A 24,428-nucleotide genomic window follows, 5' to 3' on the forward strand; every position below is an offset into this window, starting at 1 on the left:
GCAACAAGGCAAGGCAACAAACCGGCCATATTGCAGTCTCTGAACTGAATTTTATTTGCAGAGTTCTCATTAGCATTTAACGCGCATTGCATTGATGCAGTTTGCATTGCATTGCAGTGTTCTTTCTCAATGGCACCACTTTTGAGCACAATGACACCACTTTGCTGAGGAATGACAGTACTTTTTTGAGCCGCACCGTGGTGTTCACACCAATGTTTATAGATATCTCTAAGCTTTGGTTCACACTGCATTTCTTCATCAGGTTCGTAGGTGATCTCCACCTCGTACTTCTCCACCGTCTTTGCTCAGTTAGACGTGGTTTGAACATTTCGCGTGTGGAAGCAATTGACGGCCCCGCTACCGCCACGTTCGCAATACAATTTCCGCGAATACAAACCAAAATATACAAGAAAAAATAACTGCAAATGTAGACAAAAGGAATGGACGCAAGTGCGATCGTTCTGACGTGATGAAAATCTCTCTGTTAACTTTACAAGTGGTGTCGCTACTTGCTTTTTTCTTATTCTTTGCGTGAACACTCTAAAACCTCCTCATCACTTTTCTCTGTTCCTTTTGTGAGGAAATGCTGCATCATCAAAGAAAGCCCATTTTGGCAGCGCGCCTCCTAAGTTGCTGCAGATAAATTCTTGAACATTTCTAGTGCTATGGAGTGTGCAGTGCTAACATCTATTCACGTATTAGGTTCCCCGAATATGTCTGCAATATCTCTATAAGCAAGCTTCTATGTATGTAGGCTTACAAAGAGAGAATCGCAGCATGTGCAGATCTTAGGAATGTGCCCGCGTTATGTTTTCTAGTGTTGTCACTAGAAACTATGTGCAAGGTATGTCAATAGTGTATTGTAAAGCCCTTTTCGTAAAGCTTTCATGCTTAAGAGATCCATTGATTTATCCACTCTCTGCAGGTTTGTTGATCGTCATAGCTTGCACAATATAGTGTCAATTCTCAGTGGTCCTAACATCGTGGTTCGCGAAACGCATGCATGCATGTGGCCTTGAATGTGCCTAGGTGCACAATATATTTTTGGCAAACTTGAGCAGCTCTTAAAACTTGCATGAAAAAAGTAAGAAAAAGGTAAAAATTTTCAGCGCTTACCAAGAAGCACCGAGCCGCAAATCGTCCCCTTGTTGTCGTGTCTGCCTGCCTCTTGCCATCCGAAACTTGCGCTCCCGGGTAAATACTAAGAGTGGCGAGACGGACTGCGCAGAAGAGACGTAGCCAAATCTTAGTGTTTGCCAGAAGTCTTGCTGTAAAATCTTGTGCACGCAACAGTATTGAGCATTGAACAGCATTCTAGAAAATTATACACTGGAAGCATTTTCACTCGCTCTTTGCCAGAGTGATTGGCCAGGTAAATAGCAATCATGTATGCAATACTGGAGAATTTTTGTACAGTCATTCTATGTCCTTGTTCAGAATCAGTTTATTCATGTAAGGGATTAAGTTAAGAAATGCAGGCCATTATCTGCCCACAATCATCCTGTGCTTGATTACACAGTATTTTGTGCTTGTCTTTTCGTATTCATGCTCAAATGAAAGGTTCTTTATAAGGACGCTCACTGACAACGTGCTTTTTTATGGGCACTGCTGGTGAAATAAATGTTTTGTTCAGTCACCTCTGTTGCTGTGCTCTTAGCATTGCACCAAGTGTATATAATTTTGGCTGGTATTCATTTTATTTCCCGCTTGCTGTGGCCGCCGCACTCTGAGAGGGTCTCTGTGTGCAGGTGCTCGCCGTGTTCGTCCGATCACTCAAGCAGGACCTTCTCAGTGGACACGAGGACATTGGTACGCTGGTTGCACTCGGCAGCTTGCTCAAGCAGCGTCACGCTGAACTGCTACCAGACACGCAGGGTGAGGACCTCTGCGCTTCACTCATGAATAATCCTTACCAGCAGTAAGCATTGGTCTGCTTGCCAGAGTCATCATCACCTACAGGCTTTTATTGTGATAGCAATTATATGGGCGCTTCAGGTGCATTTCTGCCATTGCTGTCGGCGTGATGTTCCATATCAAGTCCAAGGGCAATAAAATTGTCGCCATGTGCCGGAAGCTATATGTGCGAGTGAAAGCTGTGAGGATGAGCTAGCGAATGCAGCTCACTCTCGTGTGCGCAAGCGACGAAGGTGCATGAGGCACGGGGGTGTGGCGAGGAGGGGGGGGGGGGGGGGCGGCTTTCTTTTTTGGTGGCTGCTGCTCATAGTGCGGCCGCTGTATCTTGAAAGCGATCTGCGACATGACCAAAGTGCACGCTCATGTGTGCCTCATCGTCAAAGCGATCTGCAATGTTTGCAGAGTGCGCGTAGTGCCGGTAGCTTCGTATGCGCTGTGCATCCGGCGTTTCGTTTGCGTTAAAGCGAGAGATGCATGAAGGTCAGTTCGCTCAATGCTGCTGCCGCGATTCCTCACTCCAGCGTTTTGACCGCGAGTTACCACAGTCATCGAGCAAGATGTGTTCATGTCTACTTGTACACTGTGCTTATTAATTTAGTTAGTAAGCTAAGGTTTACAAGTTTACACAGGCACTAAAACTACTATCCTTCCTTTGTGTACCCGCCGTGGTTGCTCAGTGGCTATGGTGTTGGGCTGCTGAGCACGAGGTCGCGGGATCGAATCCCGGCCACGGCGGCCGCATTTCGATGGGGGCGAAATGTGAAAACACCCGTGTGCTTAGATTTAGGTGCACGTTAAAGAACCCCAGGTGGTCAAAATTTCCGGAGTCCTCCACTACGGCGTGCCTCATAATCAGAAAGTGGTTTTGGCACGTAAAACCCCATATATTATTATTATTATTCCTTTGTGTAACTATCTATTAATTTGCTATCACAATCGATGCTTCGCCTTTCTGGCAAAATTGCGACTTTTTAGTGACAACCGTTGGTTCGCAGACAGCAGCTCTTGCTCACAAAGACTGGTAAAATGTGAAACATTCTGTGACTGCAGCGGTACTTTTTCATCGCTGCATCAAGGTGCACGTATGAGATCATGGCAAATACAACTCAAGGACCTGTGTGTCCTAAACAGAACATACTTGAATTGTAGACATGCCTTCCCACTGCTTCTTTGCCCTAATTTTGATTGCTGGGAGTGGGTCAAAGGTTAGGTAAAGGCAGGATTACCAATCACCTTATGTTGATAATTTTTTGGAAACATGGTCACTCTTGATACTACAGAACGTGGTGTAGCAGTTCATTGACCTTCAGTCCTATCTGGGAGAACAGGCACATCTTCCTTTGCTGCCCAGGTAATTTGCTTGTAAACTTTTTTTTTTTGCATACAACAGTCTGCATAAGTAATTGAGTCAGTTTATCAACGTAAAGTACTCTGATACCACGTTGGATACCATATTTGCCTGCTTCACCAGATAATTGTCAGCAAGCTTAATGCTAGCTTACAATTAAAATTACTTTAATTCATTTTGCAATTACTTCCACAACCTTTGAAGTGTTGTAGGCCTTGCATTGAGCCAAGATTGCTGCAATGGTCATCAGGACCATGGGTGGTCAGTGTAGAATTTTGTGTGGTGTAAAATAATGAAATTCCGAGGCACTTCAATGCGATTCTGGTCTGCTCCACCGGATTTCAGATGCACCAGCTGTGCTTACAGTACTCGGGGTTTTCTTAAAATTATGTACAGTAGACTTCCGTTAATTCAACTCTGGTTCTTGCAATATTTTAGTTCGATCCCAAATGAACGCCCTGGCCATTGCCGATACATTTCTATGCTCCAAGGACTTTCGTTCTTTCAATTCTCAAATAGGGGATATATTTAGAATGTTAGTTGTCTGGCTGCATCCGCCATTTTTGCCATAATGTCGTTGGGAAGTGGCTGTGCGGCTCATTCTACGTCTCCCCTTGCGGTGCTGGTAAATCGCCCCAAAAGCGGACTTCATGACGCGGCAGATGGCACGTGGCAATAGATCCACTGCAGCTTCAAGTACCGTACGTATTGTCACGTAGTGACAGTGAAGAATGACGCAGTGTCATATGGGGGTTACAAATTTAACTCTTTATTGGGCCAAGCAAAACAAGTAACACTCCAAGCACAATGATAGCAGCGAGTGAAGTTGGCGATCATTGAACTTCAATCTGCGGATCAGACACGTCGGCTATTTATACATGGCTCAGCGAACCTTCCAGTGGAATCTCGATGATACGATCATGGCTAATACGAATTTCTGGATGATACGAATTTTTCTGTGGTCCCGGCCGAGCCCCATTAGTTTGCAGTGTGCTACACAACGGTTGTTACGCAGAGATTTTTGACCCGCGTAGTTTGATACGAATAAACGCCGCCCCACCGACGGGTATGAAAGAGAACAGCGCGTAGTCACGCGATTTCTCCCTCTCTCTTTTGGTGCCGAGGCACAGACGCGGGGCCGGACAGCGCGAAGGCAGCGACTGGGCGCGAAGAGTTTGAAGCGGTGGCGCTTTTGTTGCTTTTGTGCTTTTCCTCCTTCTCTGCGTGCCATCGGACGGCATGGCTGCTGTGCTCTGGGCTGCATTCTCTGTGTTTGCGCCATTTTGCCTAGTCGCAGTGAGCTATGCCTCGCAAGTGGAAAGCGCTCTCTTTTAAAGAGAAATTAGACATTCTTCGAAAGGTCGATGAGGATCCCAAGAGGAAGCGGATGAAGTTGGCTAAGGAGCTAGGCCTCGCAGCGTCAACACTGAGCACAATTGTTGCACAGCGAGACTCTATCATGAAAAAACGTGCTTTCGTTCAGCGTCCATGCAAAGCAAGGGAAGACCACTCAGCACGTGAGGCTTGAGGAGACTCTCCTGACTCGGTTTAAAGAAGAGTTTGCACTTGCTCTGCACATCGATGGATTCCAGGTGGCTGCATCGTTTTAAGACTAGGCACGGTCTCGTTTATAAAAGCGTTTGCGAGGAGTGAAGCTGCCTTCACTCATCGCGGAGTATGAGCCTCGTGATGTTTTTAATGCTGATGAGGCAGGTCCATTTTTTAACCTGCAACACGAGAAGAGCCTCTGTTTAAAAGGCGAAGCATGCAAAGGAGGTAAAAAAAGCTAAGAGCGCATTATGGTTCTCTTATGCTGTAACGCCGATGAATCGGAGAAACTTAAGCACACGGTAGTTGGCAAGTTTCAAAAGCCCCGCTGCTTCAAGCGCGAGAGTCATTTGCTGTGCGTCTATCGCTCAAACAAAATGGCGTGGATGATGGCGGCGCTGTTCGAAGAGTTTCTGTCGCTCCCTGAGAGGAGGATGGCTTGCAAGAATCGCAAGATTGTTCTGTTTCTTGACCAGTGCACCGCCCACCCGAGGCAAGTAACGCTTCAAAGCGTTGAACTTGTCTTTTTACCCGCAAACACGACGACCCACCTGCAACCCCTTGACGCTGGGATTATTAAGAATGCAAAGCACCAAAGAGTCTTCTTGTGTGCTGCCTACTTGCTAAAATTGATCAAAAGGACGAAGGCGACCTGCAAATAAGCCTCTTGGATGCCATCCATTTTATAGCTATGGCATGGGATCGGGTAACTCCGACTACCGTAGCGAACTGCTTCGGCAAATGCAGCTTCTTCAAGAGTCCAGAAGAGGTGCCCCCAGAGCCGGAAGATACAATTGAGGATTGGGGACGGCATAAGGTGAGTGCACAGCTGATGACTTTTGCTCGGCAGATGACAATCTCGCCACCTGTGGTCCGCACACGGTAGAAGATATTATCGAAGAGGCCACATGCGAGGCTGGTGATTCTAGCGATGATGGCGACGACATAGACATGGGCGATGGCGAAAGAACACCACTGGCGGCTGAAGCGCTGCATGCGCTCGACATTCTGAGGCATGCTATGGCCATTGATGAAATCAGCGACAACACGTGCACGCATTTTTATGGATTTGAACAAAGTCTGCTAAGTGACCTGACAAAGAAAAAGAAGCAGAAGGACATCAGAGACTTTTTCTTCAAGAAATAAATTCTTTTTACGTACTTGTGCCTGAGTGAGTTCACCTCTGACTGTTTTATTTAGCTAGTATTAATTGTGTTTCGATGATCCGAACTTCGGCTAATACGAATATTTTTCGTGACCCCGTGAGATTCGTATCATCGAGATTCCGCTGTAATCACTGGTGCTTGGATAAGTTCTAAAATGTACTCCAGTATGTGCACAGAATTCAATTATGTGAGGCTCGGCGACAACATGGACAACTGGTAGAACCATCCATAACAATTAAGAAACTTGGAGAATTTCCAGTTTGAAGAGAAAGAGAAATGTGCGGAATATAACCAACCCTTATATATAGCTTTCATTGATTACGAGAAAGCGTTTGATTCTGTCGAAACCTCAGCAGTCATGGAGGCATTGCGGAATCAGGGTGTAGACGAGCCATATGTAAAAATACTGAAAGATATCTATAGCGGCTCCACAGCCACCGTAGTCCTCCATAAAGCAAGCAACAAAATCCCAATAAAGAAAGGCGTCAGGCAGGGAGATACGATATCTCCAATGCTATTCACAGCATGTTTACAGGAGGTATTCAGAGGCCTGCAGTGGGAAGAATTGGGGATAAAAGTTGATGGAGAATACCTTAGCAACTTGCGATTCGCCGATGATATTGCCTTGCTTAGTAACTCAGGAGACCAATTGCAATGCATGCTCACTGACCTGGAGAGGCAAAGCAGAAGAGTGGGTTTAAAAATTAATCTGCAGAAAACTAAAATAATGCGTAACAGTCTCGGAAGAGAACAGCAATTTACAATAGGCAGCGAGGCACTGGAAGTCGTAAGGGAATACATCTACTTGGGAGAGGCCTAGTGACGGCGGATCCAGATCATGAGACGGAAATAATCAGAAGAATAAGAATGGGCTGGGATGCGTTTGGCAGGCATTCTCAGATCATGAACAGCAGGTTGCCATTATCCCTCAAGAGAAAAGTATATAATAGCTCTGTCTTACCAGTACTCACCTACGGGGCAGAAACCTGGAGGCTTACGAAAAGGGTTCTACTCAAATTGAGGACGACACAACAAGCTATGGAAAGAAGAATAATAGGTGTAACGTTAAGGGATAAGAAAAGAGCAGATTGGGTGAAGGAACAAATGCGAGTTAATGACATCTTAGTTGAAATCACGAAAAAGAAATGGGAATGGGCAGAACATGTAATGAGGAGGGAAGATAACCGATGGCCATTAAGGGTTACGGACTGGATCCCAAGGGAAGGGAAGCGTAGCAGGGGGTGGCAGAAAGTTAGGTGGGCGGATGAGATTAAGAAGTTTGCAGGCATGGCATGGCCACAATTAGTACATGACCGGGGTTGTTGGAGAAGTGTGGGAGAGGCCTTTGCCCTGCAGTGGGCGTAACCAGGCTGATGATGATGAAGTTTGAAGAAACTTAAAGAATTTACTATCTGGAGAAGTGCGGTCACCGGATGCAGATAAAGAAGTATGCATATCAGTATGGAGCTCTCTCTCATGCTGAACATGAGACATCCAGCATTTACTGCCTAGAACAGCACGCCAGTAAATACAGCACTGCACTTAAATGCATGGAGCACACTCGGTGTCAGCTGCTGCCGATGGCAGAAGAAGGCAGCTTCTGTGCCGCGTCAAGCAATGGTTTGCACATGTGGGTCAAGGTGTGTTCGTAGATGCTACCTAGTGCTTCCCGCCACTGACTCTGGTCAGTGACAGTTCAGACACACAGAATCTGACATGCCCACTGCCTGCAACTACGACATGGGTGGAAAGCAGAGCCACTCAGCAAGCCACACTGACGCAAGCTCATTAAGCACACGAATGTCCCAAGGACATTCGTGTGCTTAATTAAGGACGCAAATAAACGGTCGCTCACATCTGCCTGGCCACTTGCCTCTTGTAACCGGCGGTTTTCCTTCCCACTGCTAGACTCTGACTCCCCCCGCGCCACGACCAACCAAGCCAATAGCTACCGCATGTGTGTTCTCATGTTCTCGTGTTCTTTTACTTTTTCTCAAGCTCTTACAGTTTTGCCACCAATGTTTTGGTCATCTCCGACCTCCTTACTGTTCCCGGCATCTTGCTAAAAATTTCTGCGGAGCCCCATTTCCAGGAGTGACCGTCATTCAGCCGAGTGGTAGTTTAGCTGCCGCTAGGCCTACTCTCCTGTTGCCTCATGGCTACCTGGTTGCCCCGTTGGCTTTTCCACATTGCTGCAGTTCTCCTACAACTGAGCTCCCCTGCACTGCCCAACGCCACTACCTCGCCATATTCCTCACCCCACATTTCGCCCCCACCCAAGCCTGCTGCAACCCATCTATTCATCCTGTGCTAAACGAGTGTAAGACGATGAAGCTGTGCTATGTTGCGATTCCTGTGGCGGCTGGTTTTATCATCGCGTCATGATCGAATCATTTCACCCCCCCCCCCCCCTCTTTAAGCATGACTCGAGTCCCTCCGAGAAGACCCTGCTGTGGTGCACCAACTGTTGGAGCCTTAAGAACGAACTCGTCAATCTGCAGTCCACAATTCCAGCCAGCACAGTTATTCTACTTGCCGAGACATGGCTGGGCCTTGTTGTGCTTGACGGTGAGCTTCTGGATATCTCTTCCTACACAATATTCCGTCAGGATCGCCGTGACCGAAGTGAGGGTATTCTCGTTGGTACTCTTTAGAGGTTTGCACATACTGTGGGCATGACCTCGAGCAAGATGACCTTGAGGAAATCTTCTAGGCGCTTCACCTTCCCTGAGGGAATCTGCTTGTTGGATGTATCTACTACCTGCCCGAGTTCCGAGATTGCTCCTATAAGCTGCTTGACGCTGCTCTGTCCACAGTTGCTGTCGATGTAGGGCTCATTAGGCCACACTGACTGGTGGCAGCATGACGAGCATCTCTCCAGTGATCGACCGATGACTCGCTTCTTCATACCGTCACCACCACTGACCTGTATCAAGTCTGTCAGCATCCTTCTTACTCATCGCAAGACCCGGCAAGCTTCGGTAACTTCATCTTTGTGTGAGCTGTTGGTTGTCATGTTTCGCGCAGCACACGATTTTGTGCGCTCTGCACGAGAACACCTGACTTGAAGTGTGAGTACTACACGAACACTGAGGCAGACACAAGCGGATCACAGAGCATAATGACACGCTGGAACACGGTATGAAATGACAGTTTCGTTCTCGGCGCACGCAACTGCACGACATGGGAAGAAGCAGATGAAATGGAAGTACATCTCTCTTGCTACGGTATGAAGTAAAACAAGGACACGCAGACATTCGATTTGTAGGTTTTATTATTTCTCTAAACTTTAATTCCTCTATTGAAGCAACAGATTAAACAAATAGCTGCTGCTGCTGCCTCAGATAATTCTCTTAAGTCACATGTCACTATGAGCGTTGTCGCAGTACTACCATGTACGTAGGCGCACTTGCATGATAGACGTCGACTCTCCGGCTGAGAGCACGGCACCCACAAGGAGAAGGGCACATGGCATTGGGTTTGAAATTTAAGCTCTGTTCCCTGTGCATATGGACTTTGCAGGCACGATTGTTAGTGCGCATTATACATGCACTGTGCTGGTCAGTTCGAAATTGCCAGACCTGGTGAGGGGCCCTCTAAAGAGACAATGGCTGAGGGCCTGGTGGTTGCCGGCCGGTAGCTTGTGGACCCAAACTGTGCTCCATGGCTCCAGCCCTTGCACATGATCTTACACCCGATCGCTGCTGCGATTTACTGGTACAAACATTTTGAGGGCCAAGTTGCCACACCTGCTAGCCACCTTCTAGGCCTAACCAGTGCCGTGGTGCCACTTCGTTGAAGCTAGCAAACAAAGTTGTGGCTTGATAGGTTCAGTCATTTGGTGCTGAGTGCTCGAGTTCCGAGATTGCTCCTATAAGCTGCTTGACGCTGCTCTGTCCACAGTTGCTGTCGATGTAGGGCTCATTAGGCCCTACATCAGATATGCAGGATATGATGGTAACCATGATAATGCCATCATTGGCAGAGCAACGAGTGCTATTTTGTAGCATCTTGAAGAAATTAACCAGCTCGCGAGTATGCATTTGATGCTTAGTGAAACATTTTCTTTTTCAAATTTTCGCTCTCCAAAAAGTTGTTATGGGCCTTGCACAAGTAAATGCAGTATTGCTTCCACCATCACTTACCGTATACCTAATATATTTTTGACAATGTTTGTTTCAGTCCTTGCTTGTTGTTGCATTGTTTAACTAAATGCGTTGTGAAAAGCGACCCTTAAGTTGTCATGTCTTAACTGTTTTTTCTCAAGAGTGGGCACATGATTAGCCTTGCCCAGGACATCTTTCTTTTCTGCCACAGTGTAACATTTGCTTATCATGTGATACGATTTATGATAAGAAAGAACAAGCGTCATGAGGTTTCCATGGCCGCACAAATGAACCAAATGTTGAAAGTTTACACTGTGGCTTTCCAAGTTGTGTGGGCTGCTCCAAGTGGATGGCTTGTTCTCGACACGCCCAACCTGTCTGTTCTGCAGGGAAGCTGTTTTTCACGGAGTCAGCCAGCTCGAGCCCCTTGCACCAGCTGGTGGTGGTCCTCTTCCAGCAAGCCAAGTCCCCACACCAGCGGGTGGGTTTTTATGTGCTCTCCTGCTGCGGAAAGAGTGCACAAAGAAGGCGCTCCATAGAGAGTATCCCTGCCCTCACGTGCAGTACAACTCGGGGGCCATCTGCCTGTGTGGTTGAAGCACTGCCCGCTGGCCCAACTTTCGCACAAGTCAACCGAATATTGTGCTCTGTTAGTGGTGCATTTGTTGTACTTTATTTTCCTATATTTCGTAATGCACAGGCCTCTGTGCTTGCTCTAGGTACACAAGACTGTTCTTATAACACCTTGAACACAGCCTTCACATCTTGTCGTTCAGTCATTTTTTTTTCCTATGTTAGTATGTAAGGAATTGCATATGTTGTATTGTTCTTTCTGTTTTGATGGCTGTTTGAGAGTTGCATCATAAAGGTGTACAATACAGTCAAACTTCAATGAATCAAACACGGATGTATAGAATTGTTGCGTAATAACACTTAAAAAATTGCATGCATTTTTAATTTATTTCGAACGGGGTCGGATGTAAAATGAATATATCAACCTCCTCCACCCCAGACCACATGCACTCTGTTGACAGGCAGCGAGCTTTACCTTCGAAGATAGCGAGCACCCTCGGAGATAGCGGTGGTCCGATGGGCATTCCCGCCTGCTGTGCACTACAGCTGCACACATCGATTGCGCCGAGGGCACCATTTGAACGTAGCGGCATACGCACGTGGCAGCTTGGCTGGTTCGACAATGATGCATTGTCTTGGCCGCACTGACTCCTCCTCGGTGGGACTGCGCTCTGTGCCTGCTGCGTCTCGCGAGGACTAGCGGTGTGCCTCCACAGAGAACAGTGCGTGCTCCCTGGGCTCACTCATGGACGCCTTGGAAGGCACCACTTCATAATTTGCTACTTAAAGTTGTGATGTTCCGGAGAAGAAGAACAGGACTGAAGAGACAAGAACAGCAGGGGGAATAAGAGAAAGAAGTGGTCAAGATGGATTCCTGAAAATAAATGAGTGTATTTTAACTCTTACTTTATAATTTGCGCAGCCGTCCATGTGGCTTGAAGTAACATTTGTAAGAAGAACAGGTGGGCGGGCGACCATGAAGGCCTACCAGCTTGATGGCGAAGACCCAGTGCTTCTTCAGAAATCGGCGACTTCATTGGAACTGCTTTGCATCATCACTGAGAAGATTCAATTGAAGGAAGTGGCCCTCGTTGAGAAAGGTGTGGTACGAATGGATGCTTCTATGTCTGAATTTGAGGTTATGTTTCCTGGACATTCAAGGATAGATTCCAAGTTGGCCATCTTCCCTGGAGCTTTTTATCCATGCATCGCTTTCGCTTTTGGCTCAACTGTGCTACCTCATTCGTAAATACATGTCATCCTCCCGGGATTTTAGATGTCAGGGTGTCTACCAACCGGAAAAACCGGGAATTCTCAGGGATTTTGAGTAGTCTGGAAAACTCAGGGAATTTGGGCCTCTATCAGGGAAAATTAGCGGCCATATTATTGAAAGGGTCGAACGTTGCGGTAATGCTGGATCGAGTAACAGGCAGGAATCGTAATGAATCGTCTTTGATGCCCTTTCGTCGGCACGAGGAGTTGCCTGTGTACAGTCAACGAGCGACTTTCCGCATTCCCGATAATTTGGACGGCTTCGCGGCCCAGCCACGTACCCCATAGAGTCAACGTATAAAAACGTGTGAAATTTCCGACGCAAGAACGCTTCGCCGTCCGAATTTCCGGACGTTTTGCCGTGACCGCAGGTCCGAAGCGGCAATAATCAAAGGCACCACCACTGCCGTTTTTTATTGAAAAAATTAGCTGCTGTCAGCAATGGCACAGACTCCGCCTTTGTGGTTTTCGCGATTGGCTTAGAAACTTGGAAAACAGTGCGTTGCATAATGCTGGTTCTTGAAAGTCAGCTTTGCCTCCCTACAGAAACGTTACTTGGTGAAGCTTACGCAAAAGTATTGCAGTGAAGCATAACAAGCATGGGAAGGGGCCACGGAACACAGTATGTATTCCTTAATTATACAAGCAGGCACCCGGTATTTCCTGTCACAGTACGAGCGCCGATATGCCTAATATGTGTACCGACAGGCCTTCAGAGTGTTTTCGAACGTGCCTGTGGCGATTTGAGCCTCTAAGGGCAGTAAATGACACGGATTTATTTTTTTCCAACTGGTCGATTTTTCGGACGTTTCCGCGGCCCCTAGGGAGTTCGAAAAATCGGTCGTGGACTGTGCAGCTGACCAAGATGCTTCAAATGGTCCTTGGGGCGAACGAGTGGCGATAGGTGGACAAGAGAAATGACCTACGCATTGAGAAATAAATGGGAATGGAAGCTTGCTGCCGCCGTTTTGAAGGAGCTTGATCTCAAAAAATAAAGTTTTGGCTGATGCCGAGATGCAGGTGTCCCTCATCTAAACCAAATAAACTCTTTAAAGCAGTGAAACACAACACTCGGGCGTCGTGCGCGGGTTGAGAGTATGTCAGGACAGTTGAGGTTTACGAGCTGTTGAGAGAGAATCTCAATTGTGACAGAGTTTGGGCCTCATCCCACTGAGGTTGCTATCAGTTGATAGAAATCGCTCATATTCGAAAATATTTGCTTCTATATGCATCTCCTTTTTATTCGTATTGGATAATGTCCAAGCACATTTGCAATTTTTTTCGAAGACACTTTATTTGCTGTGCATTTACAGTCGACTCCCGATAATTCGAAGCCGCTTAATTGGAATTTTCGGTTAATTAGAAGTGAAGTGCTGGTCCCGTGAGTTTTGCATGTAATCCTATAGGAGAAATCGCTCGAGAATTCGAAGTCCTCATCCAGTAATATTGTTTAATTGGAAGTTAATTTTCAGCCGGGATCCTCGAGGTGACCGTCATTCTTGTGCAATTTTTCAAGTGTTGCAACAGTTCCGTGCTCCGCGTTGGTGTCATCGCCACCGCAGCCGCCCGCAACGCCATCCTTCTTGGAGCGGCGCGATTATTCATTGCGACGGCTGCCGTGGCCTCCGCGATCAACTCCGGCGGGAGGCGAAGCGGCTCCCGCCGGAGGCCACGCGCGGCAGCCGCGCGTGGCCTCCGCGGAGACATCCTCTCAGCGGAGACATCGTTGCGATGAAAGCCCGAACGCTTGCAGCAATGTTGGGGATCGATGACTTCGTTTCGTCAGATTGATGGCTGACGCACTTTAAAGATCGCCATGACCTGGTTTTCAAGAGCGTGTCTGGTGAAAAGGCGTCCGTTAACCAGGAAACATGCGCCACGTGGAAGGACGGAAAGCTGCGTGAATATCTCCCCGAATACAGACCGGAAGACATCTTCAATGCAGATGAGACTGCACTCTTCTATCGGCTTCTACCAGAGAAGACCCTGACATTCAAGGACGACGACTTTGCTGGGGGCAAACGCAGCAAGGAGAGAGTGTCAGTGCTGATCGCGGCAAACATGACTGGCACGGAACGATGTCGGTTACTTGTGATCGGAAAAGCCGCGAAGCCGAGATGTTTTAAAGGTGTGAAGACGCTGCCTGTGGACTATGAGGCGAACAAAAAAGCGTGGATGACGGCCGAAATCTTCAAGAGCTGGATAAGCAAATTGGACCGCAAGTTTGCTGCTTCGAACCGCAAGGTGTTGTTCCTTGTCGATCACTGCAGTTCTCACGTGAATGTGCCAGCCTTGAGTGCAATACGCCTCGCATTTTTGCCTGCAAACACAACGGCTGTTTTGCAGCCAATGGACCAAGGCATCATCAAGAATGTTAAAGTCCTGTACAGGCGGCACCTCCTCGAGCGCATGATTTTGTGTATGGATAGCTCCACAAAGTACGAGGTGAGCCTGCTTAGTGCCATCCACTTGTTGGCGCGAGCATGGGATCGTGTGAAGCAAGAAACAATCGCAAACTGCTTGAGGGCTTGCGGTTTTGTGGCAGGTTCTTCGGAGGATGCCTCTGAAATTTCAGCGGAGGAAGCGTCAACAAGCGAGCTTGACGGCACTGATTTTGGTGATGCTCTCGGGGACGTCAATTTTGAAGATTACGTCGCCGTAGACAAGGCGGTCGAAACGTGCGGTGCGCTGATGGATAGCGAAATTGTAGAGATTATGCGGCCCCAGGAAGCGACCCAGGAAAGCGACGATGACGTTGAAGGCGAGCCACAACCTAAGGCTGCCGATGTAGCTGCGGGCCTTGCGCTTGCGGAGCGCTTCTTTGCCGCTGAAGGTAACGCAGAAGAAGCGTTCCGCCACATCTACAGCCTGCAGAACTTGCTTTTAGCAGCGCGATTCGGCAAGAAGAAGCAAAGCAAGATGACCGACTATTTTTCTTAGAGAAAATACTCGATTTCGCCACAAATAAAGTGCTGTTTTTTGTGTTTTGTGCTTAATTGGCATGACTGCGCAATGGAAAAATGATGCGGCCTCGGCAGCTCGGTGCGCATCGGTGTCCCACACTGCAATGATTCAAGCCGAGTGAGCACATCGAAACTGACTTCTAAAATGCCCTGCTCAAAGATAGTGCTGGCCCAGGCTGAATTCGAGGAGGACAAACGCAAGCTTGCCGAAGCTGCAAAACTGACACTGTGCGTCTTGAGTCACTCAGACCCCCACCGGATTGCCACATGCTGGCATCTTGTGTCCGGAAGATTCATGCAATGCTTTACATTACATAGATGTCGCCTACAGTTAAGTCTTGCCAAATATTTTAGTGACTTCAGATTGTACGTTTTCTTGGTTAGTACATAGTTTCTCGCACCGTATGAATAAGCTTCCACTGCATTCTGCAAGCTGAAAGTAATTTTCGAGTCTAAGAGCCTCTGCGTAGTTATGGCAGCCTGTGATTGACACAGTGTTCCGAGGGGAAGGGGCCAGAACGGAAGGACCGTGAGTTGTCAGAGGACCAAGCAGCACGTAAGAAGAGGTGGGCAGACATCGGGCGGATGCCAAGAGGAGAACGACTGGTTCCAACAGGAAGTCGATTCCAATACCAAAATTCGGTACAAAAATCTGCATGGATTACTCGTGTCTGATGTATGATGATCAGCTGTGTAAAGGGTGTACACGCGGCTTGCCACAATGACCCATGATTCACAGTACAACTGTGCTGATGGCAGCACAGTGCATACAGGCTGGTTTACTTTTGCATTGTCTATTTCTGCCTTGAATAAAAATGTGCAATTTGCGCTTTCATCTCAATCTCATTCGGACGACGCAGTCTTTTAATGTTAGCATTGTGATCGGTGAACCACTCCGGACTGCGAGCGACTTACAACATTCACATAAAAAAAGAAAAATGAACTTGTGTGTATACAACAGTGTCTCAGAAAAGCAAATCTGTAAATTCCCGCTTTTCATACCCTCTGTAAATTGTCTGAGATGTACGGAGATTCAGATAACCTTCAGATAGTTGTATATTATATATCAAGCCATTTTGCTATCCTCTTTGAGTTCATTATATCCAAGTTTGACTGTCTCCTATTTAACTTAATCATTCTTTCATTACTGCTGTCCATAATTAGAAATCCAACCCCGTATTCCCTGTAGCAAAGGACCTGAGCTCACTAGGCCCATTGGTATCCTCCAGCCTCCTCACGACCGCCTTGGTCTTGTGGCTGGAAAATCAGATTTGTAAGTGAGGCAGTGTGCACCAGGTGAGCTCATTTGGTGAGGGAGGGCTTCTCTCGGAGCTCAGTCATACATGCCTGTATAGCCCCGCTGACTATGGGTGGAAACATTATCCTTCTGTTTTCCTGGATTCAGGTGGCCACTCCAAGCTTGAAAAATGTTGCTTGAATATGGATTGAAACAGAAGACCTTGAGTACCACGGTGCTACTAGTTGCTACCACTTTTACAAGCATGTCACATGTAAAGATGTGGCTGCCTAAAAGTACTGCATGTATAAATGGCAAAGATGAAGGGAAGGTGGACACAGGTGCTTCTTTCCATTCATGCTGAATTCCTAACATCCTTTTCAACTGTTGGTATGAATGCAGCCATCATTTTGCAAGGGCTGCTTGCACCAATTGTATGCCACTCTTAACGAGTCATTTTAGGCCCAGAGCATATTCTCTTCTACAACAGCAATATGATGAGTGGCTCTATGCAGGTGAGAGAGGCTTCCCTGCATTGCCTTGGCATCCTGGGTCCCATCGAGTGGCACCTGCCGTGCCTGTCCACTGCACACTGGAACCCCATCTCGGGCATGGTGGACAAGCCAGCCAAGGGCTGTCAGCACATCACCTATGCGACCATCTTCCGCACCATGGAGCGTTACATCAGCCATCCTGAGTGAGCCATTCACTCACTGCGCTGTTGGGTGTCTTAGTCTTTCTGAACGCATACAGCCTAACAGCATTGAGACGGCTGGTAATGCAAGCAAATGTCTACAGTGCACCCCTTGGTCAAATTTCAATCAACTGGATGAAAGGGGAGGAATAATCCTTGCCACTGACTGTGTCGCACCAGCACACCATGTCATTGTCATGTGCGTTTGCTGTTCCCATTCGAATATGTACGACCAACAAGCCACTGTTTCCACTTCAGTTCGAGGGATAACTTTTTGACCGTTGCATCACAGGCGGCTTCGAGGCTTGTTATTAGTGGTGTGCAAATACTGAATAGTAGATTTCGAATCGATTATCAAACCAAATATTAGTACACTTTTTATTTATTTATTTATTTCCTCAAAGATCTCTTGTTGAGACATTACATGAGAGAGTGGGGGGTTAGGGACAAAGAAAGATACTACAAATTACAAAGGGATATTTTCGATGAGTCGCTTGAATGCCAGTGGGTCGATGATAGTGGCAACTTTGGTGGGCAGGCCATTCCAGTCTCATGTTGTGCGCAGGAAAAAATGATTGCTCAAAAGTCATGGTATGAGCTTGTGGGGGACATACTGTTAGAGTGACTGGTGCGGGCAATGCGATGGGCTCTTTTTATGTACGGGTCATCAAAAGGCAAAGAATGAAAAAATTTATGAAAGAGGTCAAGGCGTGCTATTCTACGGCGTAAGGCTAGAGAGGGTAAGTTTACTTGTGCTTTTAGTACTGAGATGCTTGAAATGTACGAACAAGTTGACAGAATAAATCGTGTCGCGCGGTTCTGAACTGTGTGGCGTCTCTCACACCCGTACTCTTGGGACAAAGGAACGACAACACAGTAGCGCAAACAATCACAAGGGCATTTATTGCACCTTTCATAGATCAATGCCTGCTAGCCGAGTTGCTATCCACAAAACATGCCGATGGGCACGCGACAAATCTAGAAGTCTGACTCACCGAGACCAGATAGCGAGCGAATATGTTCGCCCCATGCTGAATCCCAACGCCTGGTCGTTCGCGCATACGGTGACGCGAACGGTGGCGCGTTCCAAGGCGGCCACGTGAGACGGTCTCGCAGTAGCATGGATCGGCGCACGTGCGGCACGTCCGTACTGCTCGCTGTCCCGAACCCAAGAGAGAGCGCCTTCCGCTCCCGCACCCAAGTAACCCCGCCGGTAGCAGCGCAACACTCGCGCCATCTCTCGCGCTGCGCTTCAACCACATCGACCGCCGCAGGCGTCACGCAGGCCACGCGGCGAAGGGGGATTGCAGGAGATGGGGGAAAACAAGATATCTGGGGACGCGCGTGAGTCGCGCATCCCCACATCCCCCCAACCTTAAATCACTACATATTCCGGCGAAACATGTCACACGCTCTAACATCAACGCATGCTTTGCGAACAAGGTAGTACATGCAACATTGGCTGCGCCGAGGAAATGTCCACACGCTGTCCATAACATGTGAGCCGACTGTCCTTGGGTACACCGCTGGCGTCCGCCGGTCAGAGCAGCAGCTTTGCAGACTCGACGGCACGATTCCAGACCAGGACTCCGGAAATGACGACGCAGTAGTCGGAACGAGCAAGCGTCGCTCGCGCCGACGCGCCCTGCTGGCAAGAGCCGCCGTAGCTGTTGGTGACCGCCGGCTCTTTTGTCCGCCGCCGAGGGTTGTGAGCTGGATGCAGGAGGCTGCCAAAGTCACTGCGCTGAACTGGCCACAGCATCACCATCGCCCGGGGTGACTCGATCGTAGTCCGGGGCAGCAGCGCAGACGATGTGCAGGTGACGGCAAACCAAGGGTGACTCCAATCACGCTGCGTACACTCGGCAAACACTAAAGTAGTGCAAGGGAGAGGAAGTCTGTATGCGCATCGCACCACGTGGTACGATGTTCAACTCAGCTAGCAAAAGATCGGGCAGCTACTCAGATGCTAAGTTCACGTGAACGAAGCTCGCTTCCGTGAGTCGAACGAGTAATTTCAATTCGTGCGAAGCTAAATAGAATGAGGGAAGCAAATTGCAACACCTCAACGCCACGGTCCACCAGGTTGTGTCTCTCCACATGCGACAGGCAGCTTCGTGAAGCCTTAGGCTTAAAGCGTCGCTACCCTGACAACAACCGGCACCCAAAAACAACACCCAAAATGAGCGCAAAACAGGCAGCCGTGAGGAGACGTCAGCTCTGTGAGGTGGTCCTACTCCGCTCGGTGCACACAGCATACGAGTTGACGGCACCCACCGTCCCAGACGGTGTCGGAGCGCCCGGTGCCAGGCTGCAATACTAGTCAGCTCATAGTGGCACCCGTGGCCCGCGGCCACCCGGCTCCCAGAGCCGCGACTTCATCAGAGTCAGAGATAGGAGAAGCTATGAGAAACATGAGAAATTCGGACCACCCACGAGGCTTCCGTACTCACTCGCTTCAGGCTTGGCAATGCTCCGCGGGCGCTAAGCCTCGCTCTCCCAGGATGCAGTGGCTCTCGTACCGACGAATGGCATTAAAGAAACACTTGCAGAAAGGCTTAGCATGTTGACATGTTCAAACACACTACATCCACCGTCGCCTCGCTCAAGAAAGCAAGCCGCCAACGCTAGCGATCAAAATCCACGCTAGCCCTATGCTTTGGTTCAAACAAAGGTCTCGAACGAAGCAAAACTGCTAAATCAATCGTCCGATGCCCCAAGAGCCCCACGTTGGGCGCCAGATGTGGCGTCTCTCACACCCGTACTCTTGGGACAAAGGAACGACAACACAGTAGCGCAAACAATCACAAGGGCATTTATTGCACCTTTCATAGATCAATGCCTGCTAGCCGAGTTGCTACCCACAAAACATGATGATGGGCGCACGACAAATCTAGAAATCCGACTCACCGCGACCGGATAGCGAGCGAATATGTTCGCCCCATGCTGGATCCCAACGACTGGTAGATCGCGCGTACGGTCACGCGAACGGTGGCGCGTTCCAAGGCGGCCACGTGAGACGGTCTCGCAGCAGCATGGATCGATGCACGCGCGGCACGGCACGTCCGTACTGCTCGCTGTCTCGAACCCAACAGGAAGCGCCTTCCGCTCCCGCACCCAAGTAACCCCGCCGGTAGTAGCGCAACACTCGCACCATCTCTCGCGCTGCGCTTCAACCACATTGACCGCCGCGGGCGTCACACAGGCCACGTGGCGAAGCGGGATTGCAGGAGATGGGGGAAAACAAGATATCTGGGGACGCGCGTGAGTCGCGCATCCCCACATCTGACTCGAGGGCATTAATAAGGTTACTGTGGTAAAGGTAAAAAATAGCATCGGCATACTCCAGCTTGGGCTGCACAAAGGTTAGAAAAGCAAGTACAGTCGACTCCCGATAATTCGAAGCCGCCTAATTGGAATTTTTGGTGAATTAGAAGTGAAGTGCTGGTCCCGTCAGTTTTGCATGTAATCCTATAGAAGGAATCGCTCGATAATTCGAAGTCCTCATGCAGTAATATTGTTTAATTGGAAGTTAATTTTCAGCCGGGATCCTCGAGGTGACCTTCATTCTTTAGTAGAATGTGCAATTTTTCAAGTGTTGCAACAGTTCCGTGCTCCGCGTTGGTGTCATCGCCACCGCAGCCGCCCGCAACGCCATCCTTCTTGGAGCGGCGCACGTGGCCGGAGCTGATCGCGGAGGCCACGGGGGTGCCATAGGTGCACGCAGCGCTGCATACTGGCAGTGGTGAGATTGTGCGAGATTAGTCTTGCAGCGTGCCCAGTGTATGTCGAGGCGTTTGTTGGTCGAGCGCCTTTGTGCGGGAAGCTTGTAGGCTAGGTTGTTCCACGAGTGATTCGGAATTGACTGTACCTAGTCGCCCAGTTTATAGCCATGGCAAACCGTGGCTCTTATCGCACGCTCGACCTGGCAACGAAAGTCGAGGTTTTGAAGGAAGTTGAGAAGGGAGGTGCTGCCAAACAAGACATAGCGCGGAAGTACGGGATCAAGCCGAACACGCTCTCTAACTACATCAAGAACAAGCGCACAATAATGGATGCATTTGAGAACGACAAGTTCAAGACTTCTCGGAAGCGAATGCGCACCAGCGCTTACCCAGAGTTGGAGAAGGCTCTGCTGGTTTGGATTAGGGAGGCCAGGAGCAACAAACTTCCTCTCAGCGGAGACATCGTTGCGATGAAAGCCCGAACGCTTGCAGCAATGTTGGGGATCGATGACTTCGTTTCGTCAGATGGATGGCTGACGCGCTTTAAAGATCGCCATGACCTGGTTTTCAAGAGCGTGTGTGGTGAAAAGGCGTCCGTTAACCAGGAAATATGCGCCACGTGAAAGGACGGAAAGCTGCGTGAATATCTCCCCGAATACAGACCGGAAGACATCTTCAATGCAGATGAGACTGCACTCTTCTATCGGCTTCTACCAGAGAAGACCCTGACATTCAAGGACGACGACTGTGCTGGGGGCAAACGCAGCAAGGAGAGAGTGTCGGTGCTGATTGCGGCAAACATGACTGGCACGGAACGATGTCGGTTACTTGTGATCGGGAAAGCCGCGAAGCCGAGATGTTTTAAAGGCGTGAAGACGCTGCCTGTGGACTATGAGGCAAACAATAAAGCGTGGATGACGGCCGAAATCTTCAAGAGCTGGATAAGCAAATTGGACCGCAAGTTTGCTGCTTCGAACCGCAAGGTGTTGTTCCTTGTCGATCACTGCAGTTCTCACGTGAATGTGCCAGCCTTGAGTGCAACAAGCGAGCTTGACGGCACTGATTTTGGTGATGCTCTCGGGGACGTCAGTTTTGAAGATTACGTCGCCGTAGACAAGGCGGTTGAAACGTGCGATGCGCTGACGGATAGCGAAATTGTAGAGATTATTCAGCCCCAGGAAGCGACCCAGGAAAGCGACGATGACGTTGAAGGCGAGCCGCAACCTAAGGCTGCCGATGTAGCCGCGGGCCTTGCTCTTGCGGAGCGCTTCTTTGCCGCTGAAGGTAACGCGGAAGAAGCGTTCCGCCACATCTACAGCCTGCAGAACTTGCTTTCAGCAGCACGATTCGGCAAGAAGAAGCAAAGCAAGATGACCGACTATTTTTCATAGAGAAAATACTCGATTTCGCCACAAATAAAGTGCTGTTTTTTGTGTTTCGTGCTTAATTGGAAGTTTGTTTAATTCGAAGTTTTTTGCGGTCTCCGTGAACTTCGTATTAACGGGAGTCGACTGTAGTTTAATAGAGGGAGGAGTGAGGAAAAGGTTACGATGTAGATAACCTAGAGTACGATTGGCAGAATTTATTATGTGGTTAACATGACAGGTCCAATTTAAGTCACGCGAAATGTACACACCAAGATATTTGGACAAATCAGTTGTTGCAATCTGCATGTTATTGATGCTATAACTAGGCATATTGTAATTATGACGACGATGAATAGACATTAACACGGTTTTAGCTACATTTAGTGACATGAGCCAAGTGTTACACCTGTTTTGTATGCGCGATAGGTCAGTTTGTAATGCCAAATGGTCGGTGGGGTTAGTAACTGCTCTGTAAACCACACAATCATCTGCGAAGAGTCTGATATGAGAAAAAATATTACAAGGCAGGTCATTGATGTATATTAAGAAAAGGAGGGGACAAAGTACGGTACTTTGAAATACGCCTAAAAGCATGGGTGTTAAGGATGAAGAGTTTGAGTTAGCGTATACGAACTGCTGACGGTTAGTTACCCACGAATCCAGCTTAGAACACAAGGATCAATGTTAAGACGGGATAACTTTATTAAGAGACGACCATGAGGGACCTTATAGAACGCTTTTTCAAAATCTAAAAATATCGTGTCAGTCGGTATGTTACGATCTAGGCTTAAATCTAAGTCGTGTGAGAAAAGACCAAGTTTGGTGTCACAGGAATAATTCTTGCGGAAACCATTTTGACTTGGTTGAAAAAAATTGATGGATGTTAGTAAGTTAGCAATATGCGAGTATATAATATGTTCGATTATTTTACAAGACACGCTTGTTGTGAAAATAGGGTGGTAGTTACTCGTTGATGATCGGTTTCCTTTCTTGAAGACTGGGATGACCTTGCCCACCTGCCAGTCATGTGGAATGGAAGCACTGTTAAGTGATTCCTGGAATATGAGTGATAAAAACAGGCTACACACATGTTTAGTATTTTTTAGCACTTTGGCATTGATACCGTCTACTGCTGTGAATGACGAGTTCTTCAATGATTCAATTACTTTGACAATGCTGATGGTATCGAATGTGACATTTTGCATGAGCAGATATGTTAAGTATGGTGGATTGGGAAAGCCTACAGGTAATTCATTAGTAAAAAACCGAACTAAATGGTGTGTTGAGATGTTCTGCAACCTCAGTCTCAGGGATCGGAAGTCCAGAGGTATTGTTAAGTGAAATCTCATTTCATTGATTAGGATTAATAGTTTTCCAAAATCCCTTCGAGTTAGTTTGTAGCATAGCTGGTAAAGTGGTAGAAATAAACTTGTGTTTAGTTTGAGAGGTTACCTTGTCATATTCTTTCTTGACTGTGTAATACTTCTGCCATGTGGAAGAAGAATTAGATCGTTTGGCTCATTGAAATAGCCATTTTTTCTTACTATTTATCGTTCGAGGGATATTTATACATACTTGTCATAAAGACTACTGATATTTGCAAATCTTAGGCAAAAAAACATGCTGAGGAGTCTCCTAAGGATGTAGTAACTTACGTACATAGAAATAAAGATATATTGAAGCATGATTTCACGAAAGATTGAACATGCATGTCCGCTTGATATTGTCATGTAGTGTAGTGCTGGTGAAGAAAGCAGCAAAACTGTGAATGATGAAACTTGCATTTTATTGGACGAACCTGTGCCCTCAAAAACAGGCTCACTCAAAAACGACTGTAGCGCCAATCCTTGAAAATCTGACTTGTGGGGCAAGTGCATCGGCTTTTATGCTCAAAGGGGGCCTGACACCCAATTTTCGATCATAATTGGTAGTGTGTAAGATAATCTTTGTGCGTTCAAGAACCTGTTGGCAAAATTTTAGCGCATTCGAGCCAGCACGTAATTTGTAATTGAATTTTTTGTATTACACTTGAACGGCATAACAGTGGGGCAACACTGGCATGCTCCTCAACTGTGATGTCACAGGCTATGCCTGCCGAGCAAGCATGTATATTGTATATCCCGGCAAAGAATCTGTCAGCTGTGCGCGCATGTGGGATACTTCTGCTTTGTTCAGTTTGCCATTGGAATTGTTGAACTTGTAGCGGCTGAAACAATGCCACCGCGGCGCCTATGTAGCGCTGTTGGGTGCTTGAGTGAAGGGAGCAAGGAATGTGTAACAAGCATGTGGGGCGCCTTGGCCCACCAGGCTCTGTAGGCAACATTGGTCACCGCACCCAATAAACACCGACGTGCACAGCTGCTCGGCGGTCAGTCATCGTTCATCACCACCACACTGCAGAGCGTCTGTCTAATGGAGGGTGCCTCGAGCCCTCCCTTGTGCATGAACCCGGGCGGGTCGTGACACTGGCGACGAGTACCCACGGATCGTCCCACGTCGCCACGATGGCGAAACA

The 24,428-nt window shown here is 48.0% G+C and overlaps 1 protein-coding gene across 1 annotated transcript in view; it reads left to right on the forward strand.

The window, feature by feature from the left end:
* Nucleotides 1-24,428, forward strand: part of LOC142584535 (uncharacterized) — a 714,262-nt gene that overhangs the window by 684,838 nt on the left and 4,996 nt on the right. The window contains exons 33-35 of the mRNA XM_075694643.1: nt 1,749-1,875; nt 10,472-10,563; nt 16,643-16,824. Coding sequence (XP_075550758.1) covers nt 1,749-1,875; nt 10,472-10,563; nt 16,643-16,824 — 401 coding nt within the window. The remainder of the gene's footprint in view (nt 1-1,748; nt 1,876-10,471; nt 10,564-16,642; nt 16,825-24,428) is intronic.

This window comes from Dermacentor variabilis, chromosome 6, assembly GCF_050947875.1.
Source record: "Dermacentor variabilis isolate Ectoservices chromosome 6, ASM5094787v1, whole genome shotgun sequence".
NCBI lineage: Eukaryota > Metazoa > Arthropoda > Arachnida > Ixodida > Ixodidae > Dermacentor > Dermacentor variabilis.